Source organism: Chenopodium album, chromosome 2 (assembly GCF_948465745.1).
Source record: "Chenopodium album chromosome 2, dcCheAlbu1.1, whole genome shotgun sequence".
NCBI classification, from domain to species: Eukaryota; Viridiplantae; Streptophyta; class Magnoliopsida; order Caryophyllales; family Amaranthaceae; genus Chenopodium; species Chenopodium album.
In genome coordinates this window covers 11955342-11973566 of record NC_137835.1, presented here as the reverse complement: position 1 = coordinate 11973566, position 18225 = coordinate 11955342, and the positions used below count along the sequence as shown (strand labels likewise).

Here is an 18225-nt window from a genome sequence, read left to right as displayed (position 1 = left end):
ATTAGCTTATGTTGCTTAGACCAAACCAAAAACGTCTGAAGTACAAAATTTGTCTGTATTTCCAAAAATATCGTGGGATGCAGTTTTCTGCCCCAAACACCAATTTATTCACCTGTAAATTTGTTCATCAAGTTTGTGTGAGTTGCTTACACGTAAATGAAGGATACAACTTCATACAAAACCGTATAAATGGAATAACAGACATGCCCAGATACAAACATTTTTACAGGTCACGATCTTTACCAAGATCATTGATTCAACAAAATTTCCTATAACAGTAATATCACATCCAGAATAGTAAAATAATTTCTTTGCCATACCCTAGAACAGGGCAGCACATATGCCTGAATTGCAGCAAAGCCATTAGCCCTGCAGCAATAGTTGAAAATCTCTCAGTTGGAGATTGGTAGCACTGCCAATTGCTTGCAGCAATAATCAAAATGTCTCCCAGCTGGAGCTTGGAAGCACTGCCATTTACCAGTGGGCCTTGCACTGTAGAAGACCTAGATTTATGTCAGCTGATTACAAGATGTGCTTCTTGGTGTAATGCCTTTAAAGTTTACATATTGGAAGAGGAATGTACGGTCGAGGCAGTTATACAGGAGGGTGATCATCCTCTGGCCTTTGTGGTGGTAATGGTTTCCACCCAGGCTTTTCATCCCAATACATGTCATAATATATATGGCCTGGAGTGTTATTCATCACACAACACCATATGCCAACATATCGCTTAACTCGATTCTTGAACTTCCGTTCTCTCTCCTAAATGAGCATATTAACAAGTCAGCATTATAGGAACTAATGTAAGTTGTAGCAAGCATACAGACCTATAAAATATTTTGGGACGAAAACTTGCCTTGTCAGCAAACCCAAGGAAGGCATTTTGGATTGATAAGAAGTTTATAACCTTGATATTCTTGAATGAGGAGAACACTGTCTTGAACTATCAAACAGGTTAAACATAAGCTGATCAATTACATTGCCGAAGAGCTATAGTATAAACAAAATGCTACTAAAAACAGCACACGCACCAGTGAACTAAACAAGCAAGCAAACAACTACTTAAAAAGTCCTTTAACCCCCCCCCCCCCCCCCCCCCTCCCCTCTTTTTTTTTTTTTTCTTGAGTAAGATTGTGCCTTGGGGGAGGAGTGCATGTATTGGGAGTGATAAGGCCACAAGACTGAGGCTTAAAATGAACAATACGCATTATCTGCAATTTCCCTATTTTCTTCAACATTTGCCTCAAACACTGCCTAGCTCTAATGTAGTGTGGTGGACATAAGGCACACAACAGTAGTGCCACTAATCAAGAATAATGGAACAATACTTTTAGAATAACCTTCCTGTACTTTGATTATATTCACAAAAAGATATCAAATAAAAAAAGCACCAAGCAGACAGATCACCTCAATTTTTAAGCATGTTGGCACCTTAACTCTCATAATTCATCATGCAAATTAACACCATTTGTGAATATCCTTCCTGTACTTTGAGAACACTAAAAACAAGAAGATACCGAACATAAAAAGCACCAAGAAGACAGACAATCAAAACTTTCAAGCACGTTAACACTCAATCTCATTATTTATTTTGCAAACTAACAACAATCATTATTTTTTATGCTTCTTGCTTTGTATGTAACAAGCCTTAGCTAATGACAGGTAGCCAGAGGAGGTATATGTTAGTGAACAACCATTAGTTACGCCTCTATTACATTAAGGATGAATTGTGAAAAAAAGTCCTCTTATTTGAGGCTATGCATGAAATTGGAAATAGCAATCAAGATATATAAACAGAAGGTCTCAAGACAACTGGAAGAAAGAGTATGTTATGCATATTATCAAGGGATAAATTCCAACTTAAGAATAATACAAAACAGGGTAGCTAAGATAAAACTAGTTCTCTGAGGTTACAACATTGACAGAATGGCATTTTAGAAATGGTTCGGGACAGAGAGATGTTAGGAGAAGGACCACTATGGCTGTAAACAAGGCTAGTGGGGAAGGAGGCACAAATTAGATGACCATGCATCACAATTTGATTGTCTTTGTCGAGGGTGGAATTTTCTGTCTGTCTGTCTGTCTACATCGTGGCCAATTAAGGTATGCAACACAATTTGACGATGAAGAGTAACATCTGATAAAAATTAAAATCAGACGATTATAGGTTTTTTAAAGCACCACAATACCCACACTGATTTCACGTACACACTAGCTTCTGCTACTGCTTTTTAGGGTCTGTTTGGCCAAGCTTTTAGAAAAAAAAACTTATGTTTCCTAAAAGTAGTTTTCTAGAAGCTGTTTCTAAAGAAACACTTTACAAAAAAAGAAGTGTTTGGCTATAGAGTTGTAAAAGTATTTCTAAGAAACAGAAACAATTTTTTATGTTTGGCCTATAATTTGCAAGAGTTTTATGTCTTTATTAATATTTTTTAAAATATGTTTATTTATTTTTTAAAGGGATTTATTTATTATTATTGAGTAAAGAATAAAGTAGATTTCAATTAAACAATTTCATATATGCAAATATCTCCTCCCTGTTAGCCCACCATATTTTCCGACAACCCACATCCAAGAGCAGCGTATTTATTTACGTCAACACTGCCATTTACACAGAGCTTTAGCCTTTGGATCTAAAAATTCGAGTGGGACAAACAAAAATTGAAGGGACAATGACTACATGTACCTCAATTTTAATTGAGACATTAGAGGTGTGATGCAGACTTGCAGAGGTGAAAGAAGGGGGGAGATGTCTGATGGTTTGAAGAGAGAAGGCAGAGCTAATTATATTGGGTTTGTCTTTTTAATTAAAAGGTGTCATTTTCTACTTTCATGAGGGCATTATTGTCAGCGAAAATATCTAATTAAATGAGCAAAATAGCTCCGCGAGAAACAGTATTGAGAAGCTCCAAATTGGAGCTTCTGCTTCTAGGGGGGCAGGTAGCTCATTTGCGCTTTTTGAGAAACAGAAACTAAGTCTCTATTTACCCTTGTTTGGCCCTTTTTCAGCTTCTTAGGTGTAGAAACACCACTCATCTGTTCTTGTCGTTTTCTTCTTCTAATACAATACCATATAGCCCTTCATTTATAGGGCTTCTTGTGTTGGGCTATTACTACTGGAGGTGGAGAAACTTTTAGAAAATAAATTCACCAGACGGGTTGCTGTTTGAAATGATGTCTTTAAGTTATCAGAAAAAGGTGCAGCTGATATGAACATTTACAGTGACTAAATACTGTAATATGAAATACGTAAAGGCACATTGACAAGGCCATAATTACTTCAGACATATTAAAGATGGTTTATAAAAAAAACCGAACTATCATAAATGAGTACCATTTCTTCGCTGCCATGTTTGGGAAATCTGAGCAGTCCGGCAGCACTAACATTTTTGGTAACATGGCAGTCTTTTGATCCCACTTGACAGAGATGCACATCAAGCCACGATTTTTTCACCTGCACAAAATATTCCCGGTAAATGATCCTTTCACAAATGCAATACCTGTATGATAAATCACTCATGTCCTGTGCTGACGTACTTCTAGTGACAGTGCTGGATTGTCAAGGAAGGAGTATTCCCTGATATCAATATGTGGACCAAATTCTTGCTGTGACAAGTCTTGCAGCATCACGTTCACCTGCAAATAAATTATTCAAATAACAATGTCAATTGTCAAATACTTCGTATAACATACAAAAAAACACATGCAATATATCTGCAACCAGTTTCAACAATTAAGTTTTAAAGGCTGTAACATACACAGCCGATACAACATCATTTACAGTTCAAGTTTCACCTGTATAAAAAATGGAACACAAAAAGAGAAGAATGGGTTTACAAAGTCTCCCAGAAGAACCTTTTAATATTACAGTTCAAGAGAAGTTCTGTGAAGTGGGAAAATTTTAACCTCAAAAAGAAACACCCTACTTGACTTTTTTCTAACCTTCACAAGAATCAGAAACCTAACTAATTCTGATGGTAAGTGCACTAAGTTTCAAGTTCTGTATGTAATATCTGAAATTGCCATGCAATTTAACAGATCATCTTGCAGCTAACAAAATAACCTTTACAATTAAAGACCTAGAGAGACAGAACTAATTCACATTGAAACAGTATATACTGATGCAAGTCTTTCTGCAATATTGATTGTCAGATTCACAACCTTCTTAGTCTCTTTCCACTGGAGAGAAGGCAAGAGAAAAAGAATGGAAATTTATTCTCTCTTCTATTGGTCGTCATTGTTCAATCTCTTTTTATAATTAAAAATTAAAAAAAACCTTAATGTCTATTGAACCCTCCATCTACTTTCTTATAAAAAACTTCAACTACCACTAGTGAGTAAGCGATTCTCAGATGTAATGTAAAAGAGAATTGCAAATAGCTGAACAAGCATTTACAGGTTTTCTGTTGAAGATAAAAGTAAAGGAACTCCCTTTCAAATATACCAATATTTATTTTCCAGAATCCTTTTACTATAATATGAACTCTAAGGTTCAATAACAAAACTTTAAAGCCTCAGAGAGCACAATCATTGAAGCAGATGAGAAAAAGCTGAATGAATTTTCACCCTATGGTTTACCTCAAAAACATGATCCAGAGGGCATATAAAAGGTTGCCTTGTCATGGTACCCTCCAGGATACCAGGATGACCAAACCAAAGCCTATCCAACCTGCACCATATTGGAGGCATGACCTATAAATCACAAGTAAATAAGATATCAACACATACATTCACAAGGCAATCCCAAATCTTGCTTTTCCAATTTCAAATGATGTCTTACATGCATACAAGAGGATTTGCAAATTCTTATATTCAACTTTTTCAGATCTTAAAGATGTAACTCCATGTAAGACTAGAGGAATTACTAAACTAGGCAACAATATGCTGCAAACCTTCTTAATTATTAGAGTTTAGACAACTTTATGTACTCTAGGAATGCACAATATGCAATTTGAACACCATTCTACCCTCAAAAGATGGGGATTGTTCTTGTTCACAGTTAATATCAGTAATTAGAGATTAAGAGGTATAGTGGTCATCAATAAAACAGAAGGCTTTGCAAAAGAATATGTAGAACTTGAGGTACTTTTTGAGTAAAATTCAATTCTTCCGGGGAAGAGGCCAAGAGGGTACACAAAGAGAAAGGAAGGTAAGCAGGTGAAAAGGGACTGATAAGTCAAATGGCTGGCAATTACTTGAGTGAAAATTCCTCGGCAAAAAAGTATTTATTTATGCATTTCTGTCCCTTAACTTCCCTTTTACTTTATATACTCCTAATATATAGGAAAAATTAATTCAAATAATCCCACCTTTGGCCGGTTCACTGCTAATAATCCCACCTTTGGCGGGCATTCTCTTCTAATGATCCCTTATGACCGGTAACCTATTCTTTGGGTAAATTAAGGATTTTTTTTTAAAAAAGAAATTTCCTTGGCCACGCACCAGCCCCCCTTCCCTAACCACTTGTTCCCCCTTCTTCCAATAATCACCAGACACCACCAACAATAGATCCAATTCAGCCCCTACACACCACGCAATGATGCAATCCCTTTTCCCTCGTTGCTCCTTGCTCACTCACCAACAGTCACAAGTCACAACACCATCATCCAGCTCTTTTTCACCGGCTACCGTCAGTCCGTCACTCAACAACGCAGAAGCAACCAACAATCACCACAACACATCAGCAACTATGCCAGCGCAATTCAGCCACCTCGCAGTCCTTACACTCCAATCCGCCACCAAGCGGCAACAATTCGACCTCCAAATCACTCGCAGTCAGCGATTCGACCACATACAATCATAATTTCTACCTCTAATCCAGTAATTTGACACCAACAACTTCCATTGTTGCTCCAATTTAAACACCCAATATGCACTTTTGTTAGTGACTGTGGGGCATTTTGGGGTGGCGTTTTTCAAGGGTTAGGGAAGGTTTGGGCCGGGCGTCTCGGTGTATGGGAGGGCTGAAATGAAGCGTTTCAGAATGGTAGGGTGTTTCGGGGATGGGGGTGGCAGGGCTTTGGTGTTTTGGGGGTGGTGATGGTTGGGGTGGGCATGGTTGGGATTTGGTGTTTCAGGGTCGTGGGTGGGGCAATTGTAACAGTTTATAAACTATAAAGGAACGGAATCAAAGATTTATTTTGAATAGAGATGCATATTAACATTTAACAACCACAAAAGAATTACATTCACAAACAGTCAAATGCTTTGTTCTCACCAGGGTCCGATTTAGCAATGATGCAATAGCAAGTGCAGTTCGTATCTGCTTCATCTGAGAGGAAGCATATAAATATCATTGAGTAGATGTCATATATAATAGCGACTACAGACATCAGCAATTTATATCATACCTGATAATTAACAAGAGCAAAGTGTGACTCAACATTATGCTCTCCATCTAATAATAAGCTTCTCGGAATGGTCGGCTTAAATGACAAGAAACCTCCTGCATTGGATTCAACAGAGGTGGCAGATCATCTATGTTCCAAAATTCAAATAAAAAGCATAGAACTTATGCAAAGCCTGATAAATGAACATGAAAAATTGCTAAATCCCAAGTATTGTTAATTTTTCTTTAGTGTAATTTATTTATTTCCCCATGACAGAGGAATTACCATCTCTTTTAGTTGATTAAAAAGTCACTAATCATTCATGTTATTATTCTTCAAACATTTCTAGATTCTATATTATTCAATTTACAATCACGAAGAGCAATACAGGAATTCTATCGGAGAAACCGATTACTCCAATAGAGTATGTTACAACCTTAGAGTTTTAACTAAGAATGCAGGAAACCTATAGGGGTATAGATCCTAAAGAAAGCTTGTTAATTTTTTGAGAAGTTTCATTTTTGTATATTTTTTTTGACGGGATATTTCATATAATTCAATTGTAATTTGAATTAATGCACTTCACTGCCATTTAAAGGTCCACAGATCAAAGGGCCACAAGGAAAGTAAACATAAAACGTAATAAGGTCAATCACTATAAATTGGAGGGAACACATATAAGCAGGCGAGAAATGCATACAGTTTTGCTACCTTAAATAATACAGGATTATTGCTAACCATATATGAGAAGAAAAAGAGGAGGTACATGAAGTGGTTTTGCTAAATGAAATGAAGCACACATAATGGAAAGTCAAGTACCTGGAGAGTTATAGTACTCCGGTGGATCATAAAATACCATGGCTTCTCGTAATCGATGACGCTTTCCTTCAGTACCAGCATATTGGAATGTGGTGTGCACTGCATAAGGCTCCAGTTTAAATTGTTGATACATGGCCTGTCAATCAGACATCACAATATAAATCACTCAAAATTATCCTTACATGATTCAGCTCAGAAGTTTAATTCGAAGTCGTGGACCAAGGTTAATAGTCCGCAAATCAGAAGCAATCTTATCCAAAGGGTTAAGAGCCTATCATATTCCATCTTGGAGTCCGGCGTCAATAACAGCCCACTTCAGTAATCTCTTCCAAAATCACCAAACAACTTATTACTAAATACTCATTAGCAAGTAAAAAAATTACTTCTACATCTACTTCTATCTACATTCAATAAATATGCTCCAGATACATACTCCTAGCCAGCATTCTATGTATTGGAATAGATCCTGGTAAAGATTTTATAAACGCTAAATGAAACCAAATCTCCATGTAATCTTTGACCTTCAGGAGAGCTACTTAGGTACAAGGTTCATAAAAGTGTACTACTCAGTGCACCTGAAGCAAGCAAGAAGCAACTGTTGAGTTATATCTTTAAAAAGGGTACAGTGTTGACTTTCAAAATGTCCCGTCCCCTCATCCCCGCATAGTACCCAATGATGCTATATCACAAGCCTACACCAAAGGATCAAATAACGTACAATTAAAGTCTAACAAGAGGCATCCAACAAAAATTAGTATTTCTTAGAGTATAAATTAATTTATTTTTTTATTAGAGTACTATTAATTTATAGGTCTCAAGGGCTACATTAATGAGTTGCTCTTATCATTCCATAACCCAAACTCAAATAGTTTTATTAGTGGGAAGGCTCATTCTCCGAGGGACTCCTAAAATTTAATTTATATAGTTTACATTTATCCATGAGATTAGTTTTAGGAATATAATAGAAGACTTGTGTAGCAAGTAGGGATTTTTTGTGATTTTACTCCCTCCCTTATAAACATACACCCTAATCATCAATCCACCAATCACCATAGACCTCCAAACCCAAAAGCCTCTCGTCTAAAGTATTAAAGCCACCAAAATAATCATCATAACACCGCCCAAAGGTACAAATATTATGCCTCTATAATAATCAGGGTCCAATGTCCTTCAATAAGCCCTTAAACCTCATGCATCACCCATTAATAAATCATCATTGATGCATCATATCTAACATATAAATCCAAAAGAAATAACCAGACTCTCATTGTAAGTATATACTTATCCCTTTTGATTGTTCCTTTTTAATAGTTAATTCTACACCAAACACATTAACATATGAAGCCTGTTCAGGCAATCTTCCCCATGTCTTCACAGAGTAAGTCTATCTAGTCCACGAGTTTTTCCTCAATTCATAAAGATACTTCTATCTTAATCTTTTTCTAAAAAATTCTTCCTATAACAGAAGCATACCCCAAGCAAAAGGGCCCATCACATACTTTCAAGTACCCTCTTATTCCTTCGTGTCAAGGTTCCTAAAATTGTGATAATTCCAATAGAAACTGAAAATGGATAAAAAATGGTGTCCTTCAACATTCTAACCAAACTCATTCTTCTATATATGCTAAATTACTAATTGAGATCTAATTTCAAACTATTCTCCTAACAAAAGAGTAAAGATTAAAAAGGGTAAGGCACATGGGAGAACTTTCAAGTACTTCATCAATAGGCTAGTTCTGCATCAAAGCGACAGACGATCCAGAAAGAAAATCAAGACTTGACATCTTTTGTTTTTAGAGTGACAGCAAAGTAGCAAATTCATAACTCCTGGTTCAAGTATGCATTTGTGTACCATGTCCATGAGGCACTCTGCACTCAATAATAAGTTTTACCTGGTCTTCTGGAGTACAAATCTCCATCAAATTGCTTACTTGAACAAAAGCGAGGAGTGATTTTATAAAAGTTAATGACCCCATTTATTCACCTAGCAGAAGCTGAAAGAATGAAAGCATTACAATCTTGATCCCCTGCTCAATTGAAACCTTTCACGCCAGAGAAAAAACTGACCACGAAAGAATAAGCTTTTGTAAGGAATCTCAGCAGTATCGAGGGAGTCTCCTTAAAAAGCAGTCTCTTTTATGGCCAGCAGGGGCATGTAGGTCATTTCTTCCTTTTGTGGAAAGGGTGAAAGACTCGAAACAGATAGTGTTTCTAGCATTAATATGTATGGTGCTTCCTTATGCAATGAAAACAAATAACAAAATTTTGATAACTATCGTATTAGCCACAAAACATTTGTTGGTCCAGGCTTTCTGACAAATTTATGAGAACAATCTCAGCCCTCCTGCATTTGTGGCTAATAGCATGTAGGTCTATCTTAGTACATCCAGTTGCTTTTTAGTAGCAAGTTATGGGTTGAAAGGTGTTACAAGATGTGAATGCCTTCTGCAACTACACTGGCACCAGGTCACCAAGCTTACCAATAGCTTGCTCATAGAAGGTCTATTGATGAACTTGTGTTGGTAGTCAAAGGAGCCCATATACGTAAAATATTGTTCAGCAACTACAGGTTTTATACGTTCTATGAACCCTTAACACTGTGCACGAACCTCTATTGTTAGTCCTGTTAAAATTCCAAATCCACGTAGGTTATTCACACAGATAGGAATGTAAGGCATGATCCCAACCACTCCCACACTCATTCATTATTAAAATCACCCAACTTGTATCTAAGAAGCTATTAAACTCTTCCTTCAAGGATCATCTCTTAATTTACCTGAATTACCTGTCTCTATATTACGAATGGGCAATGTCACAATCTGCAAACAAAAAACTGAAGAAAAAAAAAAAGCGTACCTGAATAAAATAAGTATGTCCACTACAGAATATACTGGCAGGAAGGAGCCCGAGCTTAAGATTCCCATCATAAGCATAAACTAAACCACTTTCATCATCAACAGAGGGCCCAAGCTGCCTTCGTACAATATCATTAAACCCATTCTGATCCCATATCTTTTCATCAGCAAGAAGCAACTCTTTCCAATGTTTAGCCAACTTCTTTGAAGATTCTGTCGGTCTCCAGTGAAAGATCCCTATATTGTATGCACCACTAACTGTTTGACATATATAAACGATGAGTACCATACATATCAGACAAAGAATGTATCTATATGAATCTGTAGTTGTAAACAATGGTACATGTATTGTCATTTTTAGAAATAGGGCAACTGGGTAACCCACTAACATTGAGGAACTGGCTCATTGGTCATTAAAAACCGTAAAAACCCATTTAACTAAGAGGTCATTTATTAAGGCAAGATGCATACTAGCATAGTTATGTTTATAGTTAAAGCACCCTTAGATCAGGTTGACTTTTGCAATCAATTGAATCAGAACCTGCCTTTACAAGATCACTAGGACTTAACAGAAAAATACTTCCTTCGTCCCCAAACAAAAGTCCCATTTCACCTTCAACTATATCTTCATTCACTTTTCATCTTATTTATCTATTCACATATACCAGCATAAGTACATGGGTTATTACTTTATTAGGCTAGGAGCCAGCTGGGTAGTCTATAGACTATAGAGTTAATTGCATGCCGCTTCAAGAGCTCATATTGTGAATTATACCTTAAGTATAGAAATCATAATACACCTCTCTAAGACAAGAAATGGCACTGTTAGAGGACTTTAAGAAAATAAAAAAAATAAAAAGGCTTGGTACTTTTCACCTCAATAAGTTCAAACATAGGCCAAAAAGTTAAAAATAAGTGCTCACACAACTAAAACTAAAACAAGTTATGAGAATTGCATACGAGTTAAGGACCAAAGAGTCCAAAATACCTTGTGAATCATAATTAAAGCACATGTATTTGCAGTTACATATTATATGATCATCCCAGTATAAGGTGCCAAGATTTTTTGTTTTAGTCCTTTAGAGGACAGCTTAGATCACAGTAGTACCATCATAACTTAAAAAAACATACAACAGCCAAGGAATTTAGGTTGATAGGAGGCTGGTTGATCCAACTGATGATTCTTAGTAACAGAGGTGCCAGAAAATGATAAAGCTCAGAGGTAAATAGGAAAACACATTGGAATTATTGAGAAAAAGAAATACAAGGTCCAGAATTCAAGAAAAGCTGTTCCTGCTGCCACATATATACATATGAGATTAGTGGATATATTATTGTAATTAGAAACTGCAAAATGTACCTGATTTTTGCTATTAAGAATTTAGAATATTTTGGGCATGATAATTATTGCTTGCTCTGTTTCGCAAAAATTGCAACACCTTGACTAGCACACTTGCCAATACACATCCTTGATCATAGATGTTAGTTATCTATTAAGTAGTAAAGAATATAAAAGGTTGATATCATGAAAACATGCTATATAACAACAATTTAATTAATAATATTTGCTTTTAGTAAATGAATAAGAATATGTGGTCAAACTTAGTACTTCTAAAAAGTGCGCACAGCAAATAGTATTGCAATATTATTGAAATGGAGAAAGTAAGACATTATTCAGTTGACACTAAAACAGATACTAACAAGCTCACCTTGCTGCCAAGCATCCAACCTATCATCAACCACTGTTGGCACAACTTGATCAGTTGAAGTCAAAACATCTGCTTCAGGAAAACGAGCAAAATATGGAAGGGGGTTCTGTTACATAAACATTGAATGTTACCAAGGGGAAGATAATACATATTATAAAGAATGGCAAACCCAACCGATAAAACATCATAGATTTGTTGATAAACAAGCAAAGTAATAAGCATAAATGTGACATTGCAGTCTCAAATAATATTCATAAAATTTAATTCTATACATTCTAACAAGAAATAAAATGGTTAATTGTAGATATTCACGTCTTTACATTCACGTGAACTGATGAAAAATGCTGGAATAAAAACGAAGAACCCAATTAGGAGCATGATCACAACAAACACCATGTAATAATTTAATGGTTTGTCACCAAAATCTAAAATTATGCGTTTAATGAAGCAACCTAGAAAATAGTTTGGGGAGCTTGAATTTATAATGTTTCATGATGGTCACATTTGAGTTGTGTCATATAAATAAATAAATAACTACCAAGTAGAAGTCAAGGTCAAGTTTAGCATATTAAGTTGAATCTTACCATGCCACTTGAATTGGCTCTTGTTGTAGACCATGTTCAAAAAATAGTATAGTCCATAACTTAGAGATAATAAGCTATCCTTGAAAACTATAGACAACAACACATCCTTATCAAAAGTTTGACTTCTTTGACTATTGCAAAAGCAAGACAATCCAAGCCCCATCGTTGTAGTGGACTAGTGGTGGTAATGGGAGGAGGGAGAAGGGGGGAAGCAAGGCACTCGTACTCTGTCTATTGAACGATATCAACATCTATTACTTAGACACAACCGATCAAATCCTAAAAATGGTTCACATACAACTCTGAATAAAATAAACCTTAATTCTTCTTTTCCAGTAGCTGAAGTGCAGAACAATTAATTTTAGTACTGTAGCCCACATATGAATCTAGAGCATCAATCTAATGAATGGGGCAAAAATATACAAAAACAATTCAACCCAAACATAAAAAAGGACATTAGAATAAGTGAAGAAGAGTACCTTCAACCAAACCATGTCCGTGTCACACATAAGTAATTCATAGCCAAACGGTAGAATAGAATCGATTAAAATAACCTTTTCTCTTCCCATTTTATGAAAAGTTGGTGATCCCCATCCCACATCTACAGTGCTCATGTGGCTTCCCATATCAAAAACTGGAATACCCTTCCAATACAACGCTTCCAACAGTTTAGTATCCATTGCACCTATATTAACAATATCCAAGTTACATAAGACCTCTATATACCTCCATACATGTACCTATTTCTGTTTTAGTTTTAGTTTATTAATTGAATCTATGATCAAGAATTAAAAATATTGATCTTCTTCATAGTATCCTGACAGTGATTTGTGACGAGGTAAAAAATGTCTTCTGTGACGTGTTCCATCCGCACACCCCCCCCCCCTCTCCCCACCCCAACAGGCCAACACACATAGTTAACATAGATGAATAAACCATTTCCAAACATCAGTATATATTCAAACCAGCCTAAATATTCATAAAAGTTATTCCTGTTCCAATATTCCTAACTGCTTATGATTGAATGTCTGAATCCTTCACTAGATTCATGAAAAACTTAATTTATGACCTGTTTCATGCACAGGTTAAAATAGGAAAATGTGTGTGTTGATATACCTTTGCATTATATAAAAAATTGTAAGTTTCCAATTCCACAAATATGTGGACTTTATTAGCTAATTCAATTAGCAATGTACTCCCTCCGTCCACAAATAATCTTCCTGAATTCAATTTAAGATGTACACAAAAAATCTTCCTAGCTTTATTTCTCTAACATTCTAAATCCACCCTACTATAGTTCTTATTATGTGTGTACAAACTTAAATGGAAGATTATTTGTGGACGAAGGGAGTACATAGATAAATGAAATTAACTACTCCGTATTGTAGTTTTTAATCATAGCATAATCTTTTATACTTTAATAATGAGTGATTGACCAACACTAGTAGATAGATTGTATCTTTTATATATTACAATGCTTTGTAACTTCCTAAAGTGATTAATTTAGTTTTAGTTAAAGAAAAAGACACCTGGCATGAAAATACTTCAATAAAGTGATTAATCATACCATACTCTTTTTAATCATAGCACACTCTTTTATACTTCAATAATGAGTGATTGACTAATACTAGTAGATAGATTGTATATTTTATATTTTACAATGCTTTGTAACTTCCTAAAGTGATTAATTTAGTTAAAGATAAAGACACCTAGCATAAACATGGGAAGCCAAGTTTAGGATATGGTTTTAGCATTATAGCATATGTGTTGTTAAGTATGGCCGCACCCATGATCAAGAGATAGATTCTACTTTACAAAGCCAAAGGAGGTTCACCATAAAACCAAATAGCAATAAGGGAGTAGCTCCTTAGCCTTGTAAAGTGATAAACTATCTCTTATTTTATTAATATTAGACACTCACATGTGACATTCGGGATAGAGCTATAAAATCTTCAACACTAACCCTCACATTTGAAGTCCCTTTTTTCACAGAGCTCACATGTGATGTTTCATAGGGCTGAAGCATGCTTTTAACTCACAACCTCACATGTAATATCCATTTAATTTGACCTCAACTAGACCAGAGGGTATAAGAAGGTTCACATCTAGGGTTGTTAGATATAAGCCACAAGAATACCCACCATCAAGAGAGAGTCCCCTTTACGAAACTGAAAGAAGTTCTACCTTAATATCATATGGAAATAAAGAGAGTAGCCTCTCGGCCTTACAAAGCGAAAAACACTCTACACTTTAATCAATGTGGGAAACTTGCATGTGTTGTTTGGGGATAGGGCTACACAAGCTCCAGCATATAGGTACCTAGTACTACCTCCGCTTCTTTTTAGTTGACACGTATTCCTTTTTAGGAAGTTTTTTTTTAGTTGTCACGTTTCCTTTTGGGGTAACTTTTTTACCTTGCATTTACAAGCCACCCCACTTGCTTTTTCATTCTCTCTCTCTCTCTCCTCTCCTTAATATATGTGCCTAAATCAAACGCATCAACTAAATAGAAACGGAGGAAGTAGATATTTAAATCCTATTAAAGCCAAAAAAAAAAAAAAATGAAAAGAAAAGAAGAGTTTCCATAAATATGTGAAATTTTATTTATTTAGAATGGTCTTCACTTAAAGTAACATAAATTCACTTAAGCATATATTTTTTGCATCAATAGAACTAAAAATACATCATCATTACATCAGTTTATTTTTTGCTTTGGGTCAAGAAAGACTAGAAAATGGTTCACTTACTAGTACTTAGTCTTATTTTAATAAATAGCAGATTAGTCAAAAGGGTATCTAAAAAGAACTCTAAGATTATAAGGATCAAGCAACACGTTGTACATTTGACCAGTGAAAGCTTTACATATAGCACCGGGGTATTTAAGATTAGTCAAAAAGAAATCATGAAATCCTTTAAGAATGCTTAATAGTGAGGCCAAATCAATAGCAGCGTAGCAGCCCACTTATTAAATAAGGATGGATGTATATTACATAGCAAAAAAAAAAAAACACTGGAAGATTCTCTATAAGTAATTCCAGGTTTCAACAAAAGTATTCAAAATGATTTTGATCCAGAAACATGTTGTTCGAGCAAGAACTTGAGGTTGAAAGAACTCACCAACTAGGAGATTTGACAAACCCAAATCAGTCAAGTGTTTAACCCAAGTCAAAATAAAATCCATGAATGCATAGTTTCCAAATGTGACTATAATAACATTATCCTTCACTCTCTCACCCACCAAATCTTTCGTCAACCGGAAGGAATCCAAAGGTGGCATTTTCTTAGATTTAGGAGACTCCCATATAGGCTTCAAAGATGTGCTCTGAGGATTGACTGGAAAAACTGAACCCGTGCTTAAACCTGTCGGCAGAGAAGAGTTTGGTGCTTCTAGAGAAGAATCTCCTCCTGAAATATTCATAACACAGATATATCTAATTAAGTTATTAATTCACCTTTCATACAATTATTTACTTTTTCATGAAAACATAGAGCACACAAAATATGGGTTAGATAGAAAAGATTTTTTAAAGGCACCCAAACCAAGGTAGTCCACCCATTGTCACACAAATAGACTCCATTAGATGAGAATAAAATGTTTTTGGCTCAAATCTCCATAGAAGGTCTTCCCCAACCGGCTACCACCCACCCCCATCTCCTTCACCCTAAAAACAGTTTTCTTTATATTGAAATTTCTGACACCTCGCACCTGCCCAAAGATAGAGAATAAAGCCTTCACCTTAGACATTCAACGAAGTTATGCATGTTACTTATTTCTCTTGACTAAAGCAAACCTGTGTCATTTCTATGTACACAGTTACTCTCAACCTGGCCCTTTCTAAAAGCAAGGTCATTCATCTATTCTATCACTCACTTTTACAATCTGTGTATCATGAACAAAAACAAATTTAGAACATAGTGCCACTACACCATTCGGTTTCAGTTCAACATGCCTATCCAATTATCTGTCTAATGTACAACATGAAAGCCTAGGTTTCTAAAACATACACCGGGAATATTTCAAATTCTAGTAACTTTTTCCACATTATTGACCGACAATAGAACCACTAAAGTTCGAATATCTCTCCTTTACTCCAATTACCACCCTTTTTTACGTTCATCTCTCAATAAAGCATAGTCCAAAACAATACATCTGCATGATGATAAATTCGCCACTGTAAAAATTACCATCACTCAAAACACGCTTAATACACATGAATTATACGTAAACAGAAGGTCAAGTGAATCCCTCTTCTAAAACAAAGTAACTATACAAGGGACTAAACCCCAACCAATAAACTTCTTCTAACAAGTCTTCTTCGATACAAGCTCATACGAGGCAGCCACAAACAAAGCATAGTCTAATTTTACAATCAAAGGGATGTTCGACAAGTACGACAACCAAAACCCAAAGCAAACACATCATCGAAATCTTATTATCGATGCATTCCTACACCTCAAATACCAAAATGCACCCCCTCATCACTCAATTCACTTATCCCAAATCAATCAAAATACATTCCTTAAAAGCATATCAATTAAAACTCCCTAATATCAATCTCTAATTCAAAAGATCACGAATAACACATTAACAGCATATTAATAATCACATCATATGAATACATTAATCTAACACATATTACACTCTAACCTCATCAAAGCACAAACATAACAAAATTGGAATGCATTAAATTCTTAATCTTAATATACACCAAAGTAATTCAAAAACTACAATGAGCTGATAAAAGATACCCAAAAAAAATCAAGAGAAAGAAAATTACTTGAAGTTGAAGAGGAGAGAGAAATTCGAGCATCAGGAGAATCAGTCGAGTAAATAGCAGAGAATACATAGAATGAAGAGAAGATGATTCCGATGATCACAGTAGCATACATAGTAACAAATAATGGCTTCGATTTAGTAGCTTCTTGACATGGAATTTCCCACGCCATTTTTAAACTTTCTTCTTCAATCAACAAATCAAAATGATCAAAGATAGGTGTTTCTGTCCAGATAATTACTAGTATTGATTCAATTAGTTTTTGAAGTAGATTAGAAATGAGTTTGTGGTGATCATCGTGAAGAAATTGGGGAAGATCATCGGAAATTAGGGTTTGCTGAATTTTGGTTGATTTGTGAAGAAGAAGACGAAGAAAGATTGGTCGGAAAAGGTGTCTGAGATTAATTAGTGGAGTGAGTTTTTTTTTTTTTTTTTGAAAGAAGAGTGAGTGTGTTTTGTTGAAACGTAAAAATTAAAAAAAAAAAAAAGGGAAAATGTGTGATAAATTAAATATAGTGTGGTTAGGTTGGTTGATTAATTTAGAATAACATTAAATTAGATCCTGCCCAAAACTACCAAATCAATGTTCAACAAGGTGGAGTAATAAAGAAATAACAATCTCATCAACTGACTACAAAGACTAGGAAATCAATGTTCAACAAGGTGGAGTAATAAAGAAATTACAATCTCATCAACTGACTACAAAGACTAGGAAATCAATGTTCAACAAGGTGGAGTAATAAAGAAATTACAATCTCATCAACTAAGTACAAAGACTACGAAATCAATGTCATATGGTCGTCTTGGTACTTGTTAATTTGGGAAATTATGCCAGATTTGAGATTGAATAAAGATCAATTTTATTAAGAAAACTTCATCAAAACTATCTTTTATGCGGTGATGGCTTTAGGAATTAAGATAACAATATGAAATTAGACTCAATTAAAAACATGTAGAGTAATACATAAAGCATTATTATTTTTTGTCAACTAATTAAAATTTGAGTAATTAATTCATTTTAGACCCATCCTTTAACAACGAGGTGATCAGATCTCTACTTTTAAAAAAAATGCAAGTAGATATTATAAAACGTAGTAACTTAGCGATGTCTTTGATTACGAGTAGCACCTAATTTCTCACTTTGATTTATTATC

The 18225-nt window shown here is 35.2% G+C and overlaps 1 protein-coding gene across 4 annotated transcripts; it reads right to left on the bottom strand.

Annotated features, from left to right (window-relative positions):
- Nucleotides 1-58: 58 nt before the first annotated feature.
- Nucleotides 59-17756, bottom strand: LOC145596046 (arabinosyltransferase XEG113-like). 4 transcript variants are annotated; one of them, XM_081652481.1, is made up of 13 exons: nt 17075-17756; nt 15414-15701; nt 12776-12981; nt 11713-11818; nt 10005-10261; nt 7149-7284; nt 6351-6445; nt 6218-6271; nt 4579-4692; nt 3538-3636; nt 3335-3454; nt 857-943; nt 59-762 (listed from the first exon to the last, which is right to left on the bottom strand). In XM_081652481.1, the coding sequence occupies exons 1-13, from the start codon at nt 17241-17243 to the stop codon at nt 595-597; spliced, it is 1899 nt and encodes a 632-aa protein (XP_081508607.1). In that variant the 5' UTR covers nt 17244-17756; the 3' UTR covers nt 59-594. The 4 variants fall into 4 exon arrangements, with proteins under 4 accessions (XP_081508607.1, XP_081508613.1, XP_081508618.1 ...); XM_081652487.1 differs by having other exon boundaries at nt 10005-10240; XM_081652492.1 differs by having other exon boundaries at nt 15414-15656.
- Nucleotides 17757-18225: the final 469 nt, after the last annotated feature.

What these genes read in the sequence shown, in the direction of transcription:
- LOC145596046 (XM_081652481.1), bottom strand. Translation starts at nt 17,243, where the DNA reads ATGGCGTGGGAAATTCCATGTCAAGAAGCTACTAAATCGAAGCCATTA. An exon ending in TCTCTCCTCTTCAACTTCAA is followed by an intron (nt 15,702 to 17,074) that starts GTAATTTTCTTT and finishes TGAATATTTCAG; the next exon opens with GAGGAGATTCTTCTCTAGAA. An exon ending in GGAGTACTATAACTCTCCAG is followed by an intron (nt 6,446 to 7,148) that starts GTACTTGACTTT and finishes AATCCAATGCAG; the next exon opens with GAGGTTTCTTGTCATTTAAG.